A 25012-nucleotide genomic window follows, 5' to 3' on the forward strand; every position below is an offset into this window, starting at 1 on the left:
CCCCCCCCCCCCCCCCCCACTGAGACACCAAGACTCCTTGGGAAAGTGTATTTGATCGGGACGATTCCAGCTGGGCCCCAGGCGGATGGGATCCAAATGCAAGGGCCGTCTTCGCCTGTCTGTGACTGCGGAATAGCTTCCTCACGCCAGGACTGCCATCAGCCATGACCTCCAAGGCAAGAGCAGCGTCTTCAGGCCACATCGTATCCACCGCCAGCTGTTCTCAGCCATAGAGAAGTGGTGGCCATCGGCTCAGCCCATTGGACACCGGGCTGGCTCACGGCTGCAGAGAGCCAGGTCACAACCTCTGGAGGTGTCCCCAGGCACCCCGGGCCAGAGGGCATCCCGGAGCACCAGGTGTCTGGGGCAGATGGGCAGGACCAGGGTCAATGGCGCGCAGTGCCGGGGTCCCAGCTTTCCTCTGAGGGGTCTCCTAGGGCCGTTCTGGTTGCTGTGGGCAACACTGGGGAGCCACGGCTTGTCCTGGCACCGTTACCAGTCTCGTCTGATCAAGGAGGCCCAGCCGTGGCTGTAGGTCTACGTCACACGTAGTCCAGAATCTCGGTCTCCATCTCGTTCTCACTGCCGTCGGATGGCTTGAAGTCCTCCTCCTCCTCCTCCTCGTCCTCGTCTTCCCCAGACTCATACGTCAGCTGTTCTTTCCCGCCATCAGCCTTGGTCGGGCTGGAGAAGAGAGCTGGGGCCGGGAGACAAGGCCGTGTGTGTCCCAGCACAGGCTTCCCCGGTGTCCCCCAGCCCAGCTACTGGTGGTCCCAGCCTCCAGACCAGCAATCAGGCTCCTGGAGGCCTACTGACACTTATGGGCGGCTGGGCTCAAGCCCTGGGGAAGCCGCTCTGGGGGGGCGCGGGGGGCTGGAGGACCGGCACTCTGCAGTTTTACAAGCGCTTCAGGGGAGTATGAGGCCAACGGCTTTGAAAACCACCTCCCCCCGGAGGAGGCTGGGTGGCTTCACGGGTCCAAGGGACCCCGAGAATGCACAGGACATTTTGTGTGAGTGCTTTTCTCTGGGGAGAAGGTCTGCGGCCTCGGGAGGATTCTCCGAGAGGCCGTGTCCCAAACGGGGCTGAGACCCCTGCTCCCATCAGCTCCGTGGAGCACAGATGGTCTGGGAGGAAGCCGTGCTCACTCTCCCCCGCCCCTCATCACACCCGCAGACCAGGAGCACCCACTCCTCTTCCTCACCCCCCCCCACACCCACTGCCCCTGCTCTCCGAGTGCAAGAAGACAGGCCGAACATGCCCACACGTGGCTGGAAGAGGGAGGGTGGTGTCAGGGCACAAAGCGGTGGCTCCGATGGCAGCACCAGCCCTGCTCCAGCCCGGTCCTCCGGGCCTGTCTCCTGCCTTAGCCCCCAGGCTGAGCACCGTGACTCCCACCCGTGGAGACCTGGTGGGCAGGCCGGGGGACCGGCTCCTGGCGGGGGGTGGGACGATTCCACCCGGGTGCAATTTCTTGGGGGATGGGTCCGCTAGGGAGACTTGCTCTGTCCCCAGAGCGGGGCATCCCTTTACCCCGATCGGCTCTCACCAGGCCTCTTGGAGCGGATGGTCTGCCGGATCATGAGGGACATGGTGTCCCTCAGGTTGTCACTGGTCTTGGGGAGGCACCAGCCATCTCGCTCTGTGCAGCAGTTCTCAGCCCCGTCGTTGCGGTGAATGATTCTCTGTAACCTGGGGGTCAGGACACGGCGTCTCGGGTGGGCTTTCTGCCCACAGGTGCCGTAAGGGTTTGGCAGAGGTGGGGCCGTGCCTGGAAAAACAGCACTCGGACGGCCGCGCGGGGGGTGGTGAGCACAGGACCGAACACCCATGGGACACTGGACACCCAGCCAAGGTCCTTAACCGGCGTGGCCCCCGACCCCAAAGTGTGCACAAAGCGGGATGCGGCCGCGCACACTCTCCTGTGAGAACCCCCGGCCCTCACCAGATTTCAGGCCGTGTCTGACGTGCTCCCGTCTCTTCCCATCCCAGCTCCCCCCACCTCTTCTTTAAACACCGTAAGAACTGGGTGAAAGGCTCCTGGGATTCTGGTCCGCTGGGGAGGATCAGGCACCGGGTCCTAGACCTCCACGGGGGCAGAGGAGGGAGAGGCCCAAGACTCAACCACAAGACACATCGGCGCCCAGCCCGGCACCGCAGCTCAGAGGCACAGCCCAGGCGGACCCCGGAAATGGTCCCCGGCGGCCGCCAGGCTGACGCGGGAGCCCCGTGGTGCCCACCACCCTGGGCGGGGCTTCCTGCCGAGACGGGCCGAGCGGAACAGCTTCGGGACACCTTGGTCCCGAGCCCCGCCCTCCTCACCCTGGCGTCTCAGGGCCCCTTCACGTACGTACTCTTCCACATTCAGGTCACATAACTGGTAGAACATCTGGCGATAGGGCGGCAGGGCCCCCTCCCGGAAGACGTAGACCGAGTCCTGGGGAGAGGACAGGGCGGGAAGGTGGGTCGGAGCTCGCCCCGGCCAGTCCACGCCCGGCGGGCCGGCTCTTCCCCTGGACTCAGGCGGCGCAGACAGGCCAGAGGCCGGGAGTAGGCGCGCAGAGTCTCTGACTCCCCAGGAGGAGTCCCCCGGCCCCCGCGACCATGAGCCGCCTGCGTGGCCGGCCGCGGTATGGCGCGGGCTGTCGTGCCAGCTTCGCGGGCCCTCGCGGTGCGCCCTCATTCCTCACCGCCTCCTACCAACCGGTCCCGTTCTGCTGCCCTGCACGCTGCCCGCCCTCTCCCCCTCTGCTGCACGTGCCCCTGGCACGTGTCCCCTACGAGACAGCTGAGCCGCGGCTGGGGGTGCAACTCACAGCAGCCCGAGTGGGCGGGAGGCCCACAGAATCCCACGTCCAGTGAGCCAAGGACCCCGTAAGCCCTTGAGCCCCACAGCGGGGCCAGGTGGTCTGCCGTGGCCCCGCGTGCGTGTGGGCACCCGCCCCACTGGGCCGGTCCAGGTGGCGGCCACGGGCTCACAGAGGGCAGCCACGCACAGCTGCCGGTGTTGCGCTCCCCGCTGACACCGGCCACTTTGCCGGCCTCTTTGCCCAGATGGTCGAGGCCCCCGGGGCTGGGCGGCTCACACCCTGAGCTCTCACTGTGCTCCCCAAGGCCATCCTGGAAGCTGGGAGCTGTGCAGAGGCACCAAGTGGGAAGAGCTGCCTCGGTCAAAGCCCCTCCTGGTGGCCTCGACCCGGGAGATGAGCGTATGTGCGAGTGTGTGTGCGCGCGTCTGGCCTGCACGAGGGGGGGGTGCCTCCTCTCCACGGTCCACCGCACCCCCAACCGGGCAGGCGGATGCTCTCCTTTGGGGCTCAGGGGCACCCACCTTGAGCTTGTACTTGTTAGAGGTCGATTTCCGCGTGCCACCTGTCCCCGACGGGCCCAGGCCCTGCTTCAGGTCGTGCATGGTGACGAGCTGGCTGGCTGCAAGGGGACAGCAACAATACTTTGGAATCCGGGAGGACGTTTCTCCCCACCCCTCCCGAGCACTGGCCCCTTGGGAAGCCCCACCGTACCCCACCCCACCCCAACATGCTGATGCCCACCTCCCTCAGCGTCTCCGTGAGGGCAAATCAGCCTGATCCACAGGGCGAGCCAGGGCACTTACGCATCTTTTTGACAGTGATGGGGAGGCTGTAGTTGTAGGTGCTGCGCTTGGCCTTGACAGGCATATCACTCGGGGCGTAACCTACGGACAAGGAAGGGCGTGTCGGGTGCATGCGGGCGCAGGGCCCTCCTGGCCATCAGAAGTGGCTTTGCGCTAGTCGCGCACCAGGGTTCGCTGGGGCCGGCTCCTGAGAAGGGGACTCCAGGCCCCCAGGCCAGGCCCCCCAGGCCCCAGCGGCCACCCTTACGGCACCAACCACACGGGACTGCGTGCTGGCGCTCTGCGTGCGCTGCCTCACTGCAGGCCTGGGGACCAGGCGGTATTGGGTGCCCGGCCCCCACCGCAGGAACCAGAACAGGTGGAGGGACCGAGTGCACGAATAACGAGTTTAGCGGCTCGAAGGCCAATGGTGGAGCTGGGACCCAGGCTGGGATCCCCATCTCTCTGCTATTCTGCAGAGATCTCACCCAGGAGGAAAAGATTCTTTTATCTTCGCCATAGGGATACATTCCCATTACAGAAGAGAATGCTGTAGAAAAAAGGACAATGAGAGAGAGAAACAAAACCAAGGTGTTAGTAATTTTTACCGTATTTCATTCCACAACGGATTCGGAAGTCAAGGACTTGATAAATTTTGGCATCTGGGTTTTTTCGGGGATCATACCCGTATCGGATCCACAGGCTTCTCCAGGGGCCTGTTATCTGGGGACAAAAGGCGGGAGTGTGGGGTGGGGCCAAGGCTGGTCCCTGGCTCCCTCAGAGATGTAGGCCTGGGGGGACAGGAGTTGGGGACACAGCTCTGGAACCCCACCGCGGCTCTGCCGGGTGCAGCTCTGTCACCTTGGGCAGGCCACTTGGTCTTCCTGTTCGAGAGGACAGGAGCCCCCTTTTCCATTGTTTCTGTGAGGATTAAATGAGATGATGACCCGGGAGCCTTCACCACGGTGCCTGGCACATCGTAAGTGCCCAATAAATGTTACTGCCATCCTAATGGACAGGATATACTGTCCCCAAGCAGTACTCCTGAAGCCCTTATGTCTAGAAAGCCTATGCTGAAAGACAGACAGCCACTCTCTGAAGTCTGGGGTCCAAGCACGGGAGGGATGAGCCTTCTTCGTGCCCCATCTGTCATCGCCGTTATGGTCACATCTCAGGCTTGCCTCCCAGTGCTCCATGTGGGGACCCTCGGCAGGTAGGACGCCTTCCTCCGGCACCTTTGGCAACCTCAGTAATGACACCTCATCTCTGTGCCCTCCTGGACCGAGTCCAAGGTGGGTCTGTCCCACCCCCTGGGTAGAATGAGCCAAGGCTGGGGGCCCTGTGGTTAGGGAGCCTGGTCTCTGCAGCCCAACAGGCTGGGGTCCCAGTGGCTGCGTCACGTGCTGGCTACAGGACCCTGGCACATCGAGGCACCTCTCTGAGCCTTGGCTCTGCCTCAGAGGAAGAAGGGAGTCCTGTTGCCACCCCCCAGGGAAGAACAAAGGATGTAACAAGTACACGGCATTTAACCCAGCGCCTGGTCCTTAGAAGGTTCTCGATGTGAGATCGTTTAAAAGCATACAATCCCTTTATTCAGAAGTTATGCGATTACTCTCTAATCCTAAAATCACCGAGGGCCGGCTAGCATTGCTGAGGAGGCTGTAGGGGACCTGCCTGGGGCTGTAACAGGCCTCCCGGGGGCACCAGGACAGAGTCACCAGCTTTGCCGTGGCTCTGGGAGGTCACAGCAGAGATCAGGGCAATCCTGGCGGGACCCAAGGTGCCAGGCTGGGCAGACACTCACCATGTAATAGGCCACGAAGGGCAGCAGAACCTTGAGCTTGTCAGGGTGGACGCTGATGTTGGCCTTGACAGCGTTACGTGACCAGATGGGACGGATTTCAAACAGCTGGGGGGGGGGGGTGGTCAAGGCAGAGACCGGGATGAGCACCAGCAGCCTCCCGCCCCTCCCCCCCACCGGCTCTGCCTCTCCGGACTGGCCCAGCCCCCAGCAGACCCTTTGGGGGAGGAGCTGGCAGAGAGCGGCTGCTGACAAGCACACGGCAGCCTCTGGGCCCGGCCGCACCCACTCACTGTCCCTGCCTTCACAGGTGGAGCCCCGCACACCCAGCACAGGTCAGGTGTGGCTGCAGGACCTCTGGACTTCCGTGTCCGGAAATGACCACAAAAGCCACGGTCTCTGTCCTCATGCAGCTCACAGGGCAGTGGGGGAGGCAGATGAACAAAGAAGCCAGGGCAGGGCCAAGAGGGGGACACGCCAGGGTTCTGGGACCCCAAGCAGCTCCAGCCTAGAGGGTGGAGCCTGAGCTGGGCTATCGTAAAGGCCGAAGCGGACGGCCGGGCCCAAGAGAGGACCGCAGGAGGCCAGCGTGGCTGGTGCATGGCAGGGCCAGGGCTGGGAGCGCCCTACGCCAGGCTGCGGCCTGGACTGTGTCCAGAGAACACGGAAGGGGCTCGGACAGCGGTCCCCCAGGTACCGCCTCCAGCGACCAGTGACCGCTAGAAAGGTGTCCATACAGTCTCTTTAAGAAAAAAACCCCAAGGGAACAGTCTGCTTCGGCAAGGGGAGAGGTGAGCCTCGGCCAGCAGCGACGTGGTCTCACTGAGAACCTGCCGTCTGTGCCTGTAGAGGCAGGAGTGAGAGGCGCCACGGCTCTCCCAGGACCTGCCAGCCAGGGGACGGGCAGAAGGCCACTCGGTCCCCTCCAGCATGCTGGGGATGAAGCACAGGAGGTGCTCCATGTGGTTTCTTGCTCCAACGATGCATGAACGAAAGCTTCCCAAACCCGGGCTCCACTGTGAAGTCACAAGCAGACGAGGTACCGATTGCTTAGCGCCCCCAAGGGACCGGCTTGTGCCGGCATGGCTTTGACGTGTGACATCTGGAGGTGAAAAGCTCCCACGTGCCGACGAACCGGTTTTAAAAAGTCAGCACAGCCGAAGGCAAAATGATGAGGGACGGGGGGGGGGGGGGGTGGGGGGGCCCGGCCGGGTTCCCGGGGGTGGTCCGTGAGGAGGCCGCCCCGAGCTCACCTTCCTCAGCTCCTCCTCCACCTTCCGGTCCACCGGGTTGGTGGAGATCCTCCTCCACGTCTGCACTGCAGCCTCCAGGGGCCGCACGGGCACCTCGTCCTCCTCAAAGTTGACGAAGATGGCATTGTGGGGGCGCCGGGCCCTGCTCAGGCCGATCAGGTTCTCGCCTGAGACGGGGGGGTTGTTGTAGCCTTCCCTGGGGCAGAGAGAGCTGGCGTGGGCCCGGGTGCCGAGGAGACCCCAGGCACGGGCCTGACCGGACCAGGCAGGGAGCCCCCCGGGCTGTGACGCCAGCCGCCTGTCCGTCAGGCGGAGCAGGGAGGTCAGGGAAAGGCGCGGCCACTCAGGACACGGCTGATCAGCTGTCAGGCAACAGCCACGCTTTTATGATTCGCTTATTTAACCCCAAAACAATTGCACGAGGAAGGAACCAATTTCCTACGAGGTAACCGACAGCAGCCAGAAAGCCGCCTGGAGTCAGAGCTCGTGCGGACAGAGCCGGGACTCCCACCCGGGGAGGCTGGCCAGGGGCCCGGTGACGCCTGTCCTGCCTCCCTCTGAAAGAGCACGTTCGGCCCAGAAGCATCTCTGCAACAGGCAGGTGCAGGGAAGACGGACGTTACCGAACTACCATCATACAGCACAGAGGCTGGAAGCGAGTGAGCATTCTAACGCCACGTCTGCTCAGGTCTCTCGATGGGCACCAGGCCCGGCTGTCGCTGAGGGGGAGGTCACGAATGTCAAGCCTAGGCGAAAGCAGGGAGAACAGCCTCCAGAAGCCCCACAATCCATCACGAGCTCCAACAGTGACTGCCATCGCATCTGTACCTCACCCCAAACCCCGAGATTCTTCTGAGATGCATTTTAAAGTGGGCCTGGACATCATAGGTTTTCATTCAGGTGACTGCTACCTTTTAAATTTGTTTCCATTTTACCTTCATTTTCTACACGAGTACAAACCATCTGTATACTTACAAGGAACAGAGTGATTTTTCACACCGGAAAACACAATTACAAAGACGGGAGCAAGTCTGTGCCTTTTCTTGTAACATGACTCCATTAGGAACCATCCTGAACAGGTACAACATTACCCGCTTTTCAAGGCTACCCCTCGAGACCCCGACCACTCCCAAGAGGGAAGGCACGGGTGGCGGCTCACTCCAGCCCTGGCCGCCCGCCGCCAGAGCACAGCAAGGAGCGGCTGCCCGCCGGGGCCCGTCAGCACAGGGAAAGGACTCCCTGCTAACTTCCTCAAGGACGAGGGACCCCCGTCAGGCCAGCCTTCCTCTGCCCGTCGTCCTGTAGGAAGCCGGACCTCCCTGGACCCACAGAGGGGCCAGCAGGGCAGAAAGATCGATGGGGGCCCTGGGAAGAAAGGCAGGTTCTTTCCATTTGCTGGAAAATCGATAAACCACATGGCGGCCAGCCTTCCTCCCTTATCACCCCGGCAGAAGCTTCAGGGCAGCTGCCTACTGGCCCTAGGGGACAGAGGGTGACTCAGCCACTGCCAGCCAGGGCCAGCAGTGCAGAGGGCCTATCTTCTTCTTCTGTGTATTTTGTCCGTCTCTGACTCGGACAGTAAAATGCTTGTGGGATAAAAATAATCAGAACATTTCAGAAATATGCACATGGTCTCTCCCCTAAAACTCCTGTGCCGAGGACAGCCGACTAGAACACACACACGGAAAACTCCATCATCCCACTTGGAGGGTTGCGGGCCGGGAGGGCGCGGCGGACCCTTTCCGCTTCCACGTTTCTGTCACGTTTTGCCCATCTAACCACCACTTGCTCCTGCGGTCAGGAGGGAGTGGGGGCTACGGATCCAACAGGCCGAGGGCCGCGAAGAGGCTGCCGCGTGGCCCGCTTCTAGCTGGGGAGACTGCGAGCGGACCGGTGCCGGAAGGTGCGGGGGAACATGGAAGGCTCCTCGCTCTGGTGACAGAGCGGCAGGTTCAGCAGGGTCGTGTAAGAAAACAAGCCCTTCCCCGCAGGAGGCACGCAGGGTGCGTTCTCGAGGCCGCGCTGCCGGGCTGGGGCTCGAGCTCGGGCAAGCAGCCGACCGGTGCCAGCCGCTGAAGCTGCTACCGCAGCCCGGCCTCCACGAGACAATTCTCACTACTTTGGGCTATGTCTGGAACTCTCCGTATTTTGTTAAAGGAAGAGAACATACCTTCTCCTTGGGACCAAATCTAGGCCCCTTACCATGGCCCATGAGACTCTCACCCCTACCACGCGCCCAGGCTCACTCTGCGACCACTCTGCATGTGCCAATCCTCTGTTCTAGAACGTTCTCCCCGGATCTTCACCTACCCAGCTGTGTCATCGCCCAGGTCTGTTTCAAATGTCAGCCCCTCTGGGGGCCCCCAGCCCTCAGCCCACTCACTGCCCCTTATGACCCACACCCCTTTGATCTCCTCTGAGACGTGCACCAGGCCACGGGCCCCTTGCTCACTCATCATCTGCTTGTGTTCCATCCAGCTCCCGGCCCCGCCCAGCACAGGACCTCCTATGTGCTGTGCTGTTCTCGGCTGACGCTGACGCAGGCTCCGAGGAGCGCCCCGGGCCACAACAGGCAGTCAGTGCTTGTTGATGGCAAGAGTTAGTGAGGAAAGAACATTCTCTCACCTTCTAGAGATAACTGCTCTGGGCCCAATCTTCCAGATCTTTCTAGATTTCTATGATCATACCACAGCTTACTTTCATGCTGTAGAACGTGCTCCTACGCCTGCTTTCTTCACAGAGCGAGGTACCCTGGGCAAGTGCCACGTCAGTCCGCGAGCCTGCTGTCTGAGGCCACGTGGTGCTCCCTGGCACAGAAGGGCTGTGATTCCATTAGCCACCTCCCTACGAATGGACTGGTCGCTTGCCTATTCTACCAAACTCTGCCAGGCCCTCACCCTTCTAAGTGTTTCATGCTTTTGGGGATGGGACTTCAAGGCTGAGGGTGACATCCTGATTCACTCTCCATGGTGCGGGGAGATCGGAGCGAGGCCTCCAGCTGGGGCACAGTCACCGGCTGCTCTGTGTCTCGAGGCACTGGAGCCACGGGCTTGAGCGGAGCCGGCAGTGCTGGCTGCCTGACCCGCGAGTGGCAGAGGTGAGCCTCAGACCCAGGGCCTGTGACCGCAGGGCCCTGGCTCTGAACCCTGATGCCGTAGTGCGGGTGGGGGTGGGGCTTACCGGTGCTGTGTCTCCGGTCGGTAGAAATAGTCCACCGGGGTGTCCAGCCGAGAGAAGATGGGCGGGGGGATGTAGAGCGGCAGCTCCTGGTGGAAGAAACTCTCCTTCTCAGGCTTTAGCATGAGCACTTTGTCATACATAGACACGCACCTGCCGCCCGCCTCCGTGTGCACAGCCAAGTACTGGAAGTCGGACATTCCTGGAAAGAGAGGGGGCCGGATGGCGGACACCCTCTTACCCCCTCCCAGGAACTGGCAGCTGCTACGCACCCACACCCACGTCTTCTCGGCAGGCGTCGAGGGAGCCGTGCGGTGGGCGTTGCCAGGCAGCGCTGGCGGGAGCCGAAAGGACACCCTTCCGGAAACTTCTGTGCACTTGACTCCGCGCACCTGGACTCACGCGGAGGGGCTGAGGGCTTACGTGGGACGCGAGGCTACGGTCTGGGTCAGTGCTTCCTGAAACGTAACGTGCACACGCCTCACTGGGGACCCTGCCGAACACTGCGGGATGCTGTACCTCCCACGAGCTCCCAGGTGGGGCGGTGCTGCTGTCTGGGACGCGCACTGAGCCGAGGGGTGCTGGCTCAAGTACACAGACCGAAGATGAATCACGGAAGACCCTGCCCCAGGAAGGACGGCCCTCTTCGGTGACTACCACGTTCCACGGGAAAGACTGACGTTCAAAACGCCCAACGCAGGGGTCCCAGGCCCTGGTTTCGTTTCTTGCCACTTTCTAGCCCCCTCTTCCTTCTCAATCTTTATTCTGGTCAGATTCTCTCCTAGAACTGCAGCTGCAACCACACGTTCCTAAGGCTCGGCTGGTAACCTGCCAAGTGCCTCCTGTGTGCGCGAACCAGCCCCTTCACGGCACCCCTGACCCGGACCCTCCACGAGGCCCTGAGGAACCAGGGCCCCACACTGTTCGGACGAGAGCCCGAGGCTGAGGGAAGCCAAGCTACCCACCCAAACAGACTTGCTGTTCCTTACTGGCCCTCCTCATCCCATCCCTTACTGCCTCCTCACTGGGGCTCCCTATGGGTAGCAAACTGGATTGAGGGCCCCACGGGACACACCCAATTGGCCAAGAGTCCAAAGAACATGAGGTCCCGAGGGGCTGAGGTGATCTGGGAAGGCTTCAGACAAGAGGCAAGACCGGCAGGGGGTCAAGCCTTAGGGAAGTCTCCAAAACCCTGAGGGTCAAAAATTGGAGGCCTGCTAACCAGCTTTATTTGGCCCTACATAGTGGCCTTAAAAATTAAAAGATTACTCATGGAATCGAGCTCTTCTTCAGAATGCAGAAGGTGGAACAGCAGTGAGCCCACGGTCCACGGCCCGCACCGTCCCGCTCCGCTCATGCCCCACCCGATTCCTGAGCATATATGGCCCTCTTCACTGTGTGGATGAGCCACAGAGTACCTGCAGGAGTGTGGGCACAGGTCCGGAAATAAGGCCACGCAGTAAGCTGCAGTTACCTTGAAATTTATAAACGGTGGAGATGACGCCAAGCATCTCTATGTCGAATGTGACCTCGGGGTGGGCCCCAGGACCCGGCACCGCCCTCGGTCGCTTCGTCTTCCTCCTGATCCGCAGCAGCAGGCTGCTGGTACTGAAGCGGTTGGCGCACACCGGGTGGCAGTAAGGGTCCTTGGGCCGGAAGTACAGCTCCAGCCTCTTGGTGGGGTCTGCGTAGATCTGTGGCAAAGGCCAAGGAAGACAGCGAAGCGGTGCCCGCCTAAGCAGCTGGCAGGGAGCTGCTCCTGTCTCAACAAAAGCCTGACGGTGACCCAGCTGACGAGGGAAGGGCCAGGAGGCTGATGTTTCGTTCTGAGCTTTTAGTTCTCAGAAGACCCATTTTTCAAAGCCGGGTATCTGTTTTTTACGTAGGAGAGAAAATGAGGATCGTCTCTCCCTTCTGAGAGGCTGGAAAGTTGGAGATAACAACTACCAGTTAAGTGAAGACATCACCTCTCAGATGCCTGTTTGGTGTGGGCAGTCATGCACCTCTCCCAGCAAGACTGCGGCAGGGGGGTGAGGGGGTGTCTCCTCATCCCTGAGTTTACCATGGAGGAACTGAGGTTGGCAGAGGGAGTGGCTTGTCTTGACCTTCCTACTCTAGGAACTACCTGCTCCCAAGGGTCCTGCTATTCAGACTTCCGTGCAAATGTTTCCAGGTCCGAAGGAAATGGAATCGACTAGGAACAAGCACGAGTATGGCTAAGTATCACTCCTCCTTTTGAAGTCTTGGTTCCTTCTCCTTAAAACGAGGTACTAACAGCACCCCCTCGCAGGACTGCTGTATGCAGACGTATGCAGCACACTCAGTCTGCTAAGTCATGGTAACCACTCGGCACGTGTCGCCCACATAGGGTAAGAGTAGTGTCAGCTGTGTGCGTGTGAAAACACCAATGATGCTCACTGAGCCCAGATCATCTGCTCTCTAGTTTGCTGGCTCCCCAACACTAAGGACACAGCCTGGCCCTTAGGAGGTGCTCAGGAAACGTGGAGGGAAAGAAGGTTAAAAGGAGGCCCAACCCTCAGGAATCCCTTCTCGCCAAACACTGGCCTATGAGACCACGAGGCTGGGAATAACCCCAGGCATGGATCTGGCAGGGGACGTGCACAAGGAGCACTGACAGAATGAACCAATGACCAGTGTCTTCTCAAAGGCTCTCACTGTAGTTGGGTACAAATATCCCTGAGGTTACTGACAGTAAGGATTCTGTCAGTACCACACTAAAGTCAATAAATCAGGATCAAACAGCAAAACGTGACTAACAGCCTCTATGGCATCCTGTGCTTAATGACAGGTTTTCAATATTCATTAAGGAGGAGGAAGCAGCAGGTAAGAGTTCAGACTTCAGAGGGCAGAAATGCATGAGTTCAAACCCCCACTGCACCACGAGGGAGTTTTTTGACCCAGCTTTTCTTACCTGGCATCTTTATCTGAAAAGTGGGAATAATGGTACCTAACTCCCTGGATTGTTGTGAGGATTCAATCACGAATCTGACAAGTATTTTGGAAGAAGGCACTGTTATGGATGTTAGGACTATAGAAGTAAACAAGAGAGACCAAGTCCTGCTCTCATGCAGTTTACAGTCTCAGAGCCAAGCGACCAAGACGGACAATAAACGCGTTAAAACACAATTTCAGACTGCAATTAACAGATTGAAGAGGCAGGTAATGAACTACTAAGGCCACTTTAATTAGGGCAGAGAAGGACTCTCTACAGAAGAGACATGTCAATATTTGGTGCACGGAAAAGCACTTCTCCGGAGCCTTGCACAAGGCAAGAATTCATCCCAGCTCCCTTATTTTCCTGCAGACCTTGAACAAATGGCCTCGGTTTCCTTGTAAAATGTGGACGTCAGTGGCTACTGGGCAGGGCTCTAATTTGGATCAGATGTCAGTAAAGCACCTGGAACTGAGCCTGATACCGAAGAAGTTGCTAGCCATCACTATCTTTAACCCTAACCACACACTTCATCCCCTGTCCCGTTGGCCAGCGGTCTTGATCCGCGGCGCTTGGGTCTTCTCTGTGAATGAGAACAGGGCAGCCCAGCACACCGCGGGGGCTGCAGCTGAGCTGCGCTCGGGCTGCGCCGCCGAGGCTGCGGCTCCCGGGAGGAGGGGACGGAAAGGACACCCCGCCCCTCTCGGGGTCTCCCGTCGCTCCCGCCACTCCAAGGCAAGTCCCCGCCCACTGGCCGCCCAGCGCCCTGCTCAAGCGCCGTTACCAAGGAAACCCCACTTCCCTGGGCGGTCCCTCCCGCCGAGGTCCCGCGACTCCGCCCCCCCCCCCGCGCGATTCCCCCTCCCACCCCAGCTTCTCACCCGGGAGACGCCCTCCTCGCCGCCCAGAGTCGGCAGCATCTTGGACACGTCGCGCACCACGCCTGGGTACTCCACGCACACCATGCGTCGCTCGCGCCGCAGGTCCACGGGGACCGCGGTCCCTGGCCCCGCGTCCGCCGCCGCCATCCCTGCACGTCTGGTCCGGCTCGTCGCGGTCCGGCCCTCCACGCGTTCCTAGGGGCCTCTCGCAGTGGTTCCGCCAAAGAATTGTTCCGGGTTCCCTCGCTGCTCGCGTCTCTCTACATCCCTGGGCTTAGCGAGACTCGAGGCCTCTGGGAGCGAAGGCCCGAGGGGAGGCCCCAAGGTTTCGGGGTGATCGACCGCCTGGTCCTCAATTCTGTGTTTAAAATGATGAGGGTACCCCGAGGGGCGGGACGACGGTTTGCCGCTCCCAGCAACCCAAGTGGGACTCGGACTGTAAGACACCGCCCAGTTCTCGCTTTTAGCCAATGAAGCGTCAGGGGGAAGCCAGCTTCCGCCCCTTCTACTAGCTCTTAGGTTTCACCCAATGAAGAGCCAGAACTGGGCCGGGTCCCCGCCCCTTCCTAGGGCTCCTTCCAATGACGGCTAGGGGGCGGGCCCGAGGCAGACTTCCGGCCCGCCTTCCGGCGACGGACAGTCCCTGCGCTGAGTAGATTTCCGGACTGGAGCGCGGAGGGGTTTTCGTGGGGTCCGGGGCCAGCTCCTGCCGGCTGCTCCGGGGAGGAGTCTCCGGCGGCGGGGGCAGGTGGACTTGGAAGTGCCAGCGTGAAGACATTGCGCTTTGAATGCTCTCCTCACGTCCACGCACAGAAAAACCCCGGACCTCGGGTCGGAAAGCGGCGTGAAGTCCCTCGTTTCGTAGTTATTAAGCGCCTACCGTGTGCTGGGAACTACTCAGAACCTAACAGAGGAGCGGAGCATGAAGTGAGCGGCCCTGTGGGAGACCCTGAAGCGAGGGGCATGGCCCATTCCAGGAAGTGGCAGAGGACAAAACTGTAGGGAGCAGACTGGGGGACATTGAGGGAGGGGTCAGAGGTCGACATATGCCAGACAGAGCCTAAAAATGTGTGCGTCCAACCTGTCGGCTCTTTCTGAGTGCGATGTTGAAGCGTTGAAGGGTTTTATACCGGGAGTGGCTTGATCTGACTTGTGCATGTAAAAGACTCTAGCTGTGGTGTAGACAATGGATCAGAGAGGCCAGAAGCCCGCTCAGATAAACCCACTGAGACGCTGCATAATCCAGGCAAGAGATGCTGCCCGGGGCCAGGGAAGTGGCAGTGAGAATGGGAAGAAGGGGCTGGATTTGCGAATATTAGGAGGAATTAAAAAAAAAAAAAAAAAAAGCAGGGGACCCCTTGGATGTGGGTACCCTAGGTTTCTGAAATGATTTTTAAATCAAACGGAGATTTACTTCATTGCTCTAGAGGATGTAAGGAGGCTGCATAAACGGCTGCAAAGGCCATTAAATGTATTTTAAAAAGAAAAACCTGTAAGCTGGGTGTGAAATATATGTCATTATATTATAATTGGAAGACCCAGCCAGGAGTCCCCTAAAATGAAAGAAAGGCCCCCGCATGTGAGGGCTTGGCAGTCCCTGACCTGCCTCTCTGGCAGGAACTGGTGCATTTGCTATCACCAAAGAAGATTCAGCGCAGTGAGGCTGGGACAATCCTCCACATTTGTTCACGCCTTGAGATGCAATTCCCTTCAAGGTTTTCGCGTCCTTTTGTTCTCATTCCGTGCTCACCAAGCAGTTTTCTGGTGGTTTGTTCCATTTTCCAGAAGGGAGACGCTAAATGGCATATGGATTGAACCCCTCCCTACAATTGTAAATCAATAAATTGTTGTGTTATATCAGACTCCCATGCGTTTGGTACCCATGAGTCAATACTGAGTCCTGGCTGGGGAGCCCCTTCTCCGGGGAGCCCTGGGCTTGGGAGGTTATTGATTCTGTGTTAGCGAAGGGCATGGAGGGCTTTGGAAAATGTCTTCTGTGGGCCCCCGAATCAATATTCCTTTCCGGGCCGCTGGGTCAGTCTGGGAAGCGCACAGGTGTTTAAACTCCTCTCCAGCGGGGGCTGGATTCTCCCTACGCCCTTAGAATTGGAGAGAAGGAGTAGTGTTCGCTTTTGACCACCCGATGGCGACAGAGCGTCCTCGCAGGCAACGTCGCCACCTGGTGGTCATCGGTGCCCATGACACCCGGAAGAAGGGGAAGTGGCCGCCGAAGGAGGAGAGATGGGCTGTGAGCGCAGGGAACAGAGCTTCCCAGGAGTCCTGTGCTGAGCCGGGTTCAGCAGCTTCCGATCACGCCCGACCGCAGGGAGGCCACGCCCCTTCTACACCCTTGCACGCGCTCCCCAGTCCAGGAATTTCCCCGCACAATCCCACCGCTGCAACCGATGGGGACCCGGGAAGTGGGGTTTATTCAGAGGCTTCAGTTTTCTTTTCAGCTGAAAGTGGGACCCACTGTCGCCAGGAGCCTTCCCCTCCCTAGGCAGCTGGTCATCCCAAAGCAAAGTTAAATACAGGACTGAACTTCAAAGGTCGTTCATAAATGGAGTTTAGGTTGCCAAGTTAAATAGTTTCACAAACGTGCCAGGCAGAGGCAAATTTACAATGACACTAATAAAATTTAAATATCAGGGTCTATGGCCATACCACCCTGAACGGGCGGGATCAGGTCTGATCTTGGAAGCTAAGCAAGGTCGGGCCTGGTTAGCACCCGGATGGGAGACATCAGGGCCCCTCGATTGCAGGTACCTTTTCGCAAGGCTCTGGGAGGTGCCTTATCATTGTGTTCACGTGGGCGTTTGTTTTTATAAAAATTAAAACAGTAAGATATTTTAACTGCAATCGGTTAAGACTACTGGCTCTTTCTACCTACCCTGCCCTCCATCCCACTTGCCCTTGTGTTGGGAGGCATTGAAGTGGTCACAGGTACTTAAGGGACTTGACAAAGGGGAAGTCCCGTTGGGAGTACGTTCAGTGGGGATTGCGTGGAATACATATGTGTGGTCCGTAGTCGCATCTGGGTACAGTTCATCTGTCGCCGGCCGTCCTATGTAGGAATGGCTTCCAGGCATACACACTCTAGCACCTTCCGTGACACCTACCTGGTGTGTTGTGATATGAAGGTCCAGGGCCAAAGGTAGTCTAGCAGTCAGAGCCAGAAGCCAGTCTGGAAGGTTCCAGCAGAGGAATGGAAAATGTGCAGCCACTGTGGGCGAAAGTATGGCAGGGTCTCAAAAAATTAAATGTCAAATGACCATATAATCCACAATCCCACTTCTGAGTAAATATCCGAAGGAATTCAGTTTTTTAAAGTTGTATTTCTTTTTGAGGCAGGCAGGGGCACAGAGAGAGGAAGACACAGAATCCGAAGGCTCCAGGCTCTGAGTTGTCAGCACAGAGCCTGATGTGGGGCTCGAACTCATGAACTGTGAGATCATGACCTGAGCTGAAGTCAGATGCCTAAGTGACTGAGTCATCCAGGTGCCCCCAAAGGAATTAAAAGCAGAGTCTTGAATGGGGCACCAGGGTGGCTCAGTCAGTTAAGTGTCCGCCTCTTGATTTCGGCTTAGGTCATGATCTCACGGTTCATGAGTTTGAGCCTTGAATCAGGCTCCGCGCTGACAGAATCCCTCGTTGGGATTCTCTCTCTCCCTCTCTCTCTCTGTTCCTCCCCTGCGCGTGCTCTCTGCCTCTCAAAATAAATAAATAACCTTTAAAGAAAAAAAAAAAAAGCAGAGGGGCTCCTGGGTGGCTCAGTCGGTTGAGCGTCCGACTTTGGCTCAGGTCATAATCTCGCGGTCTGTGGGTTCGAGCCCCGCGTCGGGCTCTGGGCTGATGGCTCGGAGCCTGGAGCCTGCTTCCGATTCTGTGTCTCCCTCTCTCTCTGCCCCTCCCCCGTTCATGCTCTGTATCTCTCTGTCCCAAAAATAAATAAACGTTGAAAAAAGAAATTAAAAAAAAAATTCTTTTTAAACGTCCGAAATGCAGAAGCAATCCGAGTGTCCATCAACAGATGATGGGTGAGCAAAATGTGGTCCACCCCTACGATGGAACATTAGCCTTAAAAAAGCACGGAAATTCTGACACGTGCTACAACATAAACGAACCCTGGGAATGTTCTGCCATGTGAAAGAAGCCAGTGACAAAAAAGACCAAAGCTGTCTAATTCCACTGACCTGAAGTACCTAGAACAGTCGAGTTCATAGATCCAGAGAGTAGATCATTGGCCTTCAGGGGCTGTGGGAGGAGAGCGAGTGGGGAGCCAGTGTTTCATGGATCTAGGGTTTCAGTTTGCAAGATGAAAAGGTTCTGACGGTGGTGATGGCTGCACAACGCTGTGCGTGTACTTAACGCTACCGAACTGTGCCCTTAAAAATGGTTAAGATGGGGGCATCTGGGTGGGTAAGCGTCCAACTTCAGCTCAGGTCGTGATCTCGTGGTTCCTGAGTGCGAGCCCCGCATCGGGCTGTGCACTGACAGTGTAGAGCACTACTCGGGATGCTCTCTCCCTCTCTCTCTCTCTCTTCCTCCCCAACTCGCACTTTCTCTCTCTGGAAATCAGTAAATAAACAAAAACATTTTTTTTCAGTGGTGAAGATGGTAACTTTTATGTCATGTGTGTTTCACCACATTTTAAAAATGATGGGAGGCAGAGAAGTTGGTTCTCGTCAACACTTAGAGTGGAAGTTCTTTATCAAAATGTGATAATACAGGGGCACCTGGGTGGTGGCTCAGTGGGTTAAGCGCCCAACTTTTGATTTGGGCTCGGGCCATGATGTCACAGTTCATAGGTTCGAGCCCCACATCGGGCTCTCTGCCATCAGCACGGATTCCACTTCAGATCCTCTGTTTCCCCCTCTCTCTGCCCCTTCTCCCCAGAATAAATAATAAAATAAATCTTCTAAAATGAAATTTATTGGGACTTGTTTTATAGTCAGCCTTGTGAAGTGTTCCAGGTACATCCAAAAAGAACGTGTCAGGTACGATGTCCTCGATCCTTCCTGGGGCGCATGCGTGCACACGTGTGTGTGAGTCTGCTCAGTCTATAAGGGAAGCGTTACCACCTCCCACTGCAGTCGTGACCTCGCCTGTTCTCCTCTCAGATTTGTCAATCTTGCTTTATTTCTTTCTTTTTCTATTCTTTTTAAGCAGGCTCCACACCCAGCATGTGAGTTGAACTCACAACTCTGAGATCAAGACCCGAGCTGAGATCAGGAGTCTGGCACTCAACTGACCGAGCCACCCAGGCGCCCCGATTTTGTTTCTAATTGAGGTCCGCGCTGCAGTGTGTATACCAACTTAGCAACGGCCCTGCAGTCCTCCCGAAATGTTTCTCTTCCTCTCTAGGAAGGTCTGAATCGTGTGATACTGACATCACTACGGGAGATGTGTTTTGGTTAGTGTTTCCCTGGTATATATCATTTTCTATCACTTCCGGTCTCTCTGCTTGCTTAGATTTTGTGTGCCTTTGTAAACAGGATATAGCTCTGGTCTTCCTCCCAGTATCCTTGGTCTTTGGACTGGAGTGTTTAATGGTTTTATATTTAATGCAATGCTGATCAATTTGGGTGTACATCTTTTATATTCCTATTTTTTTTATTTGTCCTGCCTGTTCCGTGTCTTCCCGTCCCCTTTCACTTCCTCTTTTATACTCATTATAGTTTATTATTCTGTTTTCCCTCTATTAAATAGTTGGGCACACTTTTCCTGGTCACCGTAGAGACTGTGGTGTGAATCCTTGTTCTATGAAAGCCAAGTGTAAATTGATACTTTTCCCACTGCCTTAGGAACGCAAAGACCCATTCAGACCCCTCTTGCCTTTTACACTATTGTCATCCTGTCATAATATGCACATATTTTTAATATATTGCATATAAAAATATATAATGTGTAAGTATTCTCTATTAAAAACACATATGTACTTTTAAATCAGCTGTCTGGGGGTATAATTTATATGCAATGAAACAGACCCGGTTTAAGTAGTTCAGTATAGTCACAAATATGCGAATGCAATCACCACCCCAGTCGCGACAGAGAATATTCCAATCACCCACCCCAAGAATTTTCTGGTTCTCTTTGTAGTGAGTCACCCCACCAACGGGACAGGGAAACCAGACCGGGGCCCAAGGGCTCCGGGAGGTAGGCAAGCCCAGGGTGGTGCTCGAAACTGCCCTCCCCCCAGACCACCCACGGGGGGAAATTTCTCCACGAAAGAGGTGGAGGGGGTCCTGGACAGTCAAGGAGAGAAGAGACAGATGATACCCAAATTGGATTCCTCTGTCTCTCCACAAACCTTTCCCCCCAACTTCCTCCTTCAGGATTCCCTCCTCAGGAATGGAAACACCAGCAATTTGGGCGTCACCGTGGGTTCCCCACACTCCCTGGTCCCCCAGTCCATCCACTGCCACGTGGTCCACTCCATCCCCAAAATCAGGGGTCCATCGTCTCCCACTGCTTCTATCACCCCATTTAGCTCACATCATCTCTCAGCGTTAGCCCTGTGAACAGCTTCTAACTGGCCCCTGACATTTTTCCTCCAGGGGGTTGGGCAATAATACGCATCGTTCAAACTCCGAGACACCAAAACCTACAAGGTAAAGCCAGCTCCCCACTCCTTTCTCCAATCACTAAGATCATCTTTTCTCTCGAGGTGACTAATATTATCAGTTTCTTGTTTATCTCTCTGGAAATAATCTGCACGGTCGTAAGCAAAACCGTATATGCATATGTGTATATGTATATACATATATATACGTAGTCTCCACCCCCTTTAAAATGTGAACAGCTAACCCACAAATGGGCTATTATTCTGTTTTCCCCCCTAATAAATAGTTGCACATACTTTTACTGGCTTCCCTGGAGAGATAATAGGACTCCTCGATCTGTTAAAGTCAACTATAAATTAGTTGACCACAAATGGTAGCTCGCTCTACACTCCCCTCCGTATCTTCCTTTTTCACTTGGCAATATATCATGGAAATGACTCCACATCAATTCACACAGCGCTTCCTCATTTTTCTGAACAGACGCCCACTATTCCACTGTAAGGTTGGCCCATGATTTATTCCACTGACCCTCTTTGAGGGATACTTAGGTTGTTTCCAACCTTTTGCAAATAACAGCGTAGCAATGAATCACTGCTGTGTGTCGTTTCTCACACACGGGCTGGAGGTCTGTAAGAGATTGCTGGGTCAAAGGGCACGTGCACCTGTGATTTTGTGGGACGTCACCAAACGGTTCCCCATCAGGGCCTGCGCCCTTTGTAATCTGTCTCCGGGTGAGGCCAGGAGGCTGTGTCCGGGTCACGGGGCACTCCCCAGCACCCGCCTGCCAGGGTTCCCTAGACCTGGAGGCTGCTTCATCTTGAGGGGCTGCGGGGACCCCCCCTTGGACAGCCTCACCTCCCTCAGCCTCAGGGCGACACCACCTTCTCCCTGCAGAAGCCAGGGGGCGCTGTTTCCCCTGGATCGCAAATCCAGTCCCTCCCCGCCGGCCGCCTCAGTACCTGGCGTGGCTCCCTATTGACGGAGCGTCTGGGGGTCCAGCTCCCCCTGGCTCTCCTGCCTCCTTCCAACCACACACATTTTGCCCACCCCAACCCCCCAATTCCTGGCCCCCGTCCCCGGGCCTCATTGCCTTTGCTCTCCCTTCCCCTTCAGCTGGGGGTGACCTCTGAGAAGGGGTGTCTGCCTCACACTTTGAAAAGCCCCCCACGTGCGGTACCCCGGCCTGACTGTTGGGGGCTGGGTCTCCTTGGCCAGCTTCACGGGCAGACAGACACCTAATCGGGTGAGGACGAGCGGAGGAACACCTCAGCAAGTGAAGGGGGTCCACCCCGAGCCTGGCCAGTCTAGGGGGTCAGGGACCCTGAGAAGCAGGGAGGGATGACCCATGCGGTCACGTACATACAGGGAGGAAAGAAGAAGGTGGGGAGCGAGGAGAGCAGGGCAAGAAAGGGCGAGGGGGCGCAGGGAGGTGAAGGGGGAGACACAAAAGCCAGACCTGCGCGTCCCAGGAGAGAGCAGCAGAATCAGGACGCCCCTCAATTCCGTGGGCGGGGCTTGCCTTCAGCTTAGAAAGACGGGGAAGAGGTTCTTTAAAGTTCTGCTTTGGACAAGCCTGTGCCTCAGTGCCACTGCCGGGAGGGATATGTGGCCCCCTTACGCTATCTACGCGCGAAGTGCTTGGCGTGGACAAAGGGTGCCATTTGGCCGATCAGATCAGCTGGTGGGTTGAGAGGGTTCTTCCGTCTTCCCCAAGGGTGGAGATGCTGCCCTGGGCTGGGTCTCCCGTATCCTCTCGTTGACATGGGGGCGGGAGGGATAGGTCCACAACCCACACAGGCTCAGGTTGAGGGGCAAAGGATTAGGAAGTGTCCCTTCACCCCCAGCCTTACCTGTCTCAAGCTTTGAGCACTCACCGTGCATCAGCCCCTTTGGGGGGGGGGTGGAAGGCCAGGCCCATTAATTTGTTTGCCCACCCATCCACCCACCCACTGAAAGTATTTCTTTGCTAAGTGCTGGGACGCTATGAGACCTGCATAGACTGTGCTCGGTCAGTGGCACAAGCAGCTATTTACTGACAGTTGTGATCGGCATCCAGATGGGGCCGTTGCTGGGTGTCTGTAACTATGAGGCATGTCTCTTACAGGGTACAATGGGGGTAGAATGAAGAAAGCGCGAGTCTGGTGAAGAACTGAGGGGACCCCCTCCCGGCCAGCGGGAACAGCGCTCCAGGAGGCCCAGAGGCAGGCAAACCAGTCTGGCAGAAAGAGGAGAAGGGCGAGGGGATTCCGGTGTTGCTCCCTGCTCAGTACTCAGCTGCTGACCCCCAGGAGAAGCTGGTCCCCCCGCAGCTTCTCCCGCAGCCCCGCAGCTCCCTCCCGGCTCCAGCCCAGAGCAGGGCCCCCTTGCTCTGTTGGCCCGCCTGGAGGGGCCTCTCCACGGACTGCGAGCCATTTGGGGCCGGGCTCTGGTTCCCGAGCCTCTGTTCAGCAAATACCAAGGCCACCCTGCAACCACCAGCTTTGTTTCTGGCGTTAAAATATACGTAACGGGGGCCCCTGGGTGGCTCCGTCGGTTGAGCGTCCGACTTCGGCTCAGGTCATGATCTCGCGGTTCATGAGTTCAAGCCCCGCGTTGGGCTCTGTGCTGACGGCTCGGAGCCTGGAGCCTGCTTCGGATTCTGTGTCTCCCTCTCTCTGCTCCTCCCCTGCTCACGTTCTGTCTCTTCCTGTCTCTCAAAAATCAATAAGCGTTTAAAAAAAAAAAAAAAATAGGCAGAGGGCCCTGGGGATCAGGCCTGCACCTGGAAAGCTCTCCGTGTCACAGATGCCCACTAGCCAGCCTCGCCGTCCCCTGACAAATGACCTCCGCAAACTTCCCCAGATAAAGCGGGGGAGGTAGCCAGACGCTTGGATAGCTGGACACTTGGCCCTGTGTGGCAAGCACCGTGTGAGCACTTGTCCCCGAGTCATTCCTATTCCAACCAGATGCTGATCCCCCAGCCGTGGAAACAGACACCCGAGACTGGCTGGGGCCACTCGTGCTGGACGTGTGCCCACGGACTCCCCGGGACAGCTCTGCCGGTGAATTTTATTATCGTTCTCATTTTACAGACAAGCAATGGGCCCAGAGCCGAGAAGGGACTCGCCTTGGGTGACAGAGCCCTGCACGAGGCCTAACTGCAAACCCATTGTCTAGCCCGCTGTCTGTGCTGGTGGAGGGAGGCCGGGTGGCCTCACTTTCCCCAGCCTCCTCCCCACGTCCAGAGGTCTCTGGATGTGGAGTTGAGGCCCCAGGGAGGCCCCGTCTGGCCCGACTCCAGCCTGGAGGGCCAGGACTGCCCCTGAAGAGGTCTCCAAGGCTGACGTGGCCGAGCCGACTTTGGCCTTGCCCTGCCCTCCCCAGAGGAGGCTCCGGGCCTGTCAATGGCAACCCAGCTGCCCTAGGCTCCCGTGAGGCCTGGTGCCTCCATTTCCTCAGCACAGCTGGGCCCTGCATGTAGCATGTTTTGCAGGCCGCACTGGCAGAGGGCCACCCGGGGTGGAGGGCATTTGTGGGTACCCTCCCAGTGAACTTTCTGAGAAAGCCCCCGCCCTTCTCTTTCTCCCTTCCAGGCGAGGGGCGTGATGGCAACACCAGTCGTGGGTGCTTCCTCTTTGTCCGGGGCCCGGGGCCCTGGGCCCTGGGCCCTGCAGGGCCACCCAGCGACCTGTCTCTCTCAGCCACGCGGCTGCTGCTTTAGAAGGTTTATCTACCCGAGGGGCTTTGAGGGCGGGAGCAGGGGACCCTTATCTCCCTGCCAGGGGCCTGCCCTACGGTTGGGGCTTTGTAATCTGACATTGTGATTTTTTTCACCCTTGTTTTCCCCCCAGGGAGGGAAGATTTGCTGAATCATCTGGGGGAGGTGGTTGGAGGGGGCTTGGGGGCGAGACAGCTGGAGGGCAGTGATAAGTCTGAGGCTGAGCTGAGGGGCACTGGGGAGCCGGCCAGGAGGAAACCCCGAACCCTGACGGTTTCCAGCTAAGATTGTTGGCCTCTGCAGAGTGCCTTGGGGACACTCAGCTCTGGAAGCCTGAATCTCCCCCCCAAAGGAGTCCAGAGGGGGACTGGGCCGCAGGGGGGGGGGGCACTCTGTGAGCCACTGGGGACTGGATGTCAGGGACCACGAGTGCCAACGGTGAGGCAGGGCGAATGTGGCTGGGTGCTGAGCCCCCACAGGACGGCTCCCGGGACCCTCTAAGTCACCCTGGCTTTACGCATTGGCCTCTGGCGGCCCAAGGGGGGCACTGGGTGGCCCCCAGGCCCCCAGCAGGTTGAGAGTGTCGCTAGGGGCCAAGCTGAGGCCTTTGTCTCCCCAGGGCCTTTGTACTACTGTTTCCTTGGCTTGGGGCAGCTCTTTTCACTTTTGACAGATCAAATTCCTTTTGTCTCTCACAGGTCTGCTTCCTCCAAGAAGACTTCTCTGGCCCCAGGGCTGGGCTTGGTGGCCCCTGAGCCTCTGACCGTCCCCTAGTTGCCTTTTCTCTTGCCCCACCAGGGCCCAGCCCGGAGTGGACACCCTACAAATGCTTGTGGAACGGAGTCTTGGGGTTCGCTCCTCAGGACCCTGAGAGTTGCCCTCTACTGGGACTGAAAGTCTGAGACCTGCAGTGGGGAGGAGATCCCCCGAGGGTGTGGGCGGGCCCCTGGCCCCTCTCTCTGCCGCACAGCCTACCCGGTGGCAGGGAGAGGTGGCCCCAGCCTGGGCCTACCTGGTCCCTCCACCTTGCCCCTCACTCTTCCTGCAGGGAGGGGCCGATCTTCAGGTGCCCACAGGGGCTGGCAGTCTAGTGGA

At 57.7% G+C, this 25012-nt stretch overlaps 1 protein-coding gene across 3 annotated transcripts; it reads right to left on the minus strand.

Annotated features, from left to right (window-relative positions):
- Nucleotides 1-34: 34 nt before the first annotated feature.
- Nucleotides 35-14040, minus strand: GTF3C5 (general transcription factor IIIC subunit 5). Of its 3 annotated transcripts, none has more exons than XM_047098165.1 (11): nt 13658-14037; nt 11298-11517; nt 9827-10025; nt 6647-6842; nt 5397-5501; nt 4201-4315; nt 3614-3694; nt 3332-3429; nt 2355-2437; nt 1550-1692; nt 35-697 (listed from the first exon to the last, which is right to left on the minus strand). In XM_047098165.1, the coding sequence occupies exons 1-11, from the start codon at nt 13802-13804 to the stop codon at nt 543-545; spliced, it is 1542 nt and encodes a 513-aa protein (XP_046954121.1). In that variant the 5' UTR covers nt 13805-14037; the 3' UTR covers nt 35-542. The 3 variants fall into 3 exon arrangements, with proteins under 3 accessions (XP_046954121.1, XP_046954123.1, XP_046954122.1); XM_047098166.1 differs by lacking the exon at nt 35-697 and adding an exon at nt 1946-2080 and having other exon boundaries at nt 1604-1692; nt 2351-2437; nt 13658-14040; XM_047098167.1 differs by lacking the exon at nt 35-697 and having other exon boundaries at nt 1559-1692; nt 2351-2437; nt 13658-14039.
- Nucleotides 14041-25012: the final 10972 nt, after the last annotated feature.

Source organism: Lynx rufus, unplaced genomic scaffold (assembly GCF_022079265.1).
Source record: "Lynx rufus isolate CCGP_SWC_20201006 ecotype Redwood Valley unplaced genomic scaffold, mLynRuf1.p SCAF_44, whole genome shotgun sequence".
NCBI classification, from domain to species: domain Eukaryota; kingdom Metazoa; phylum Chordata; class Mammalia; order Carnivora; family Felidae; genus Lynx; species Lynx rufus.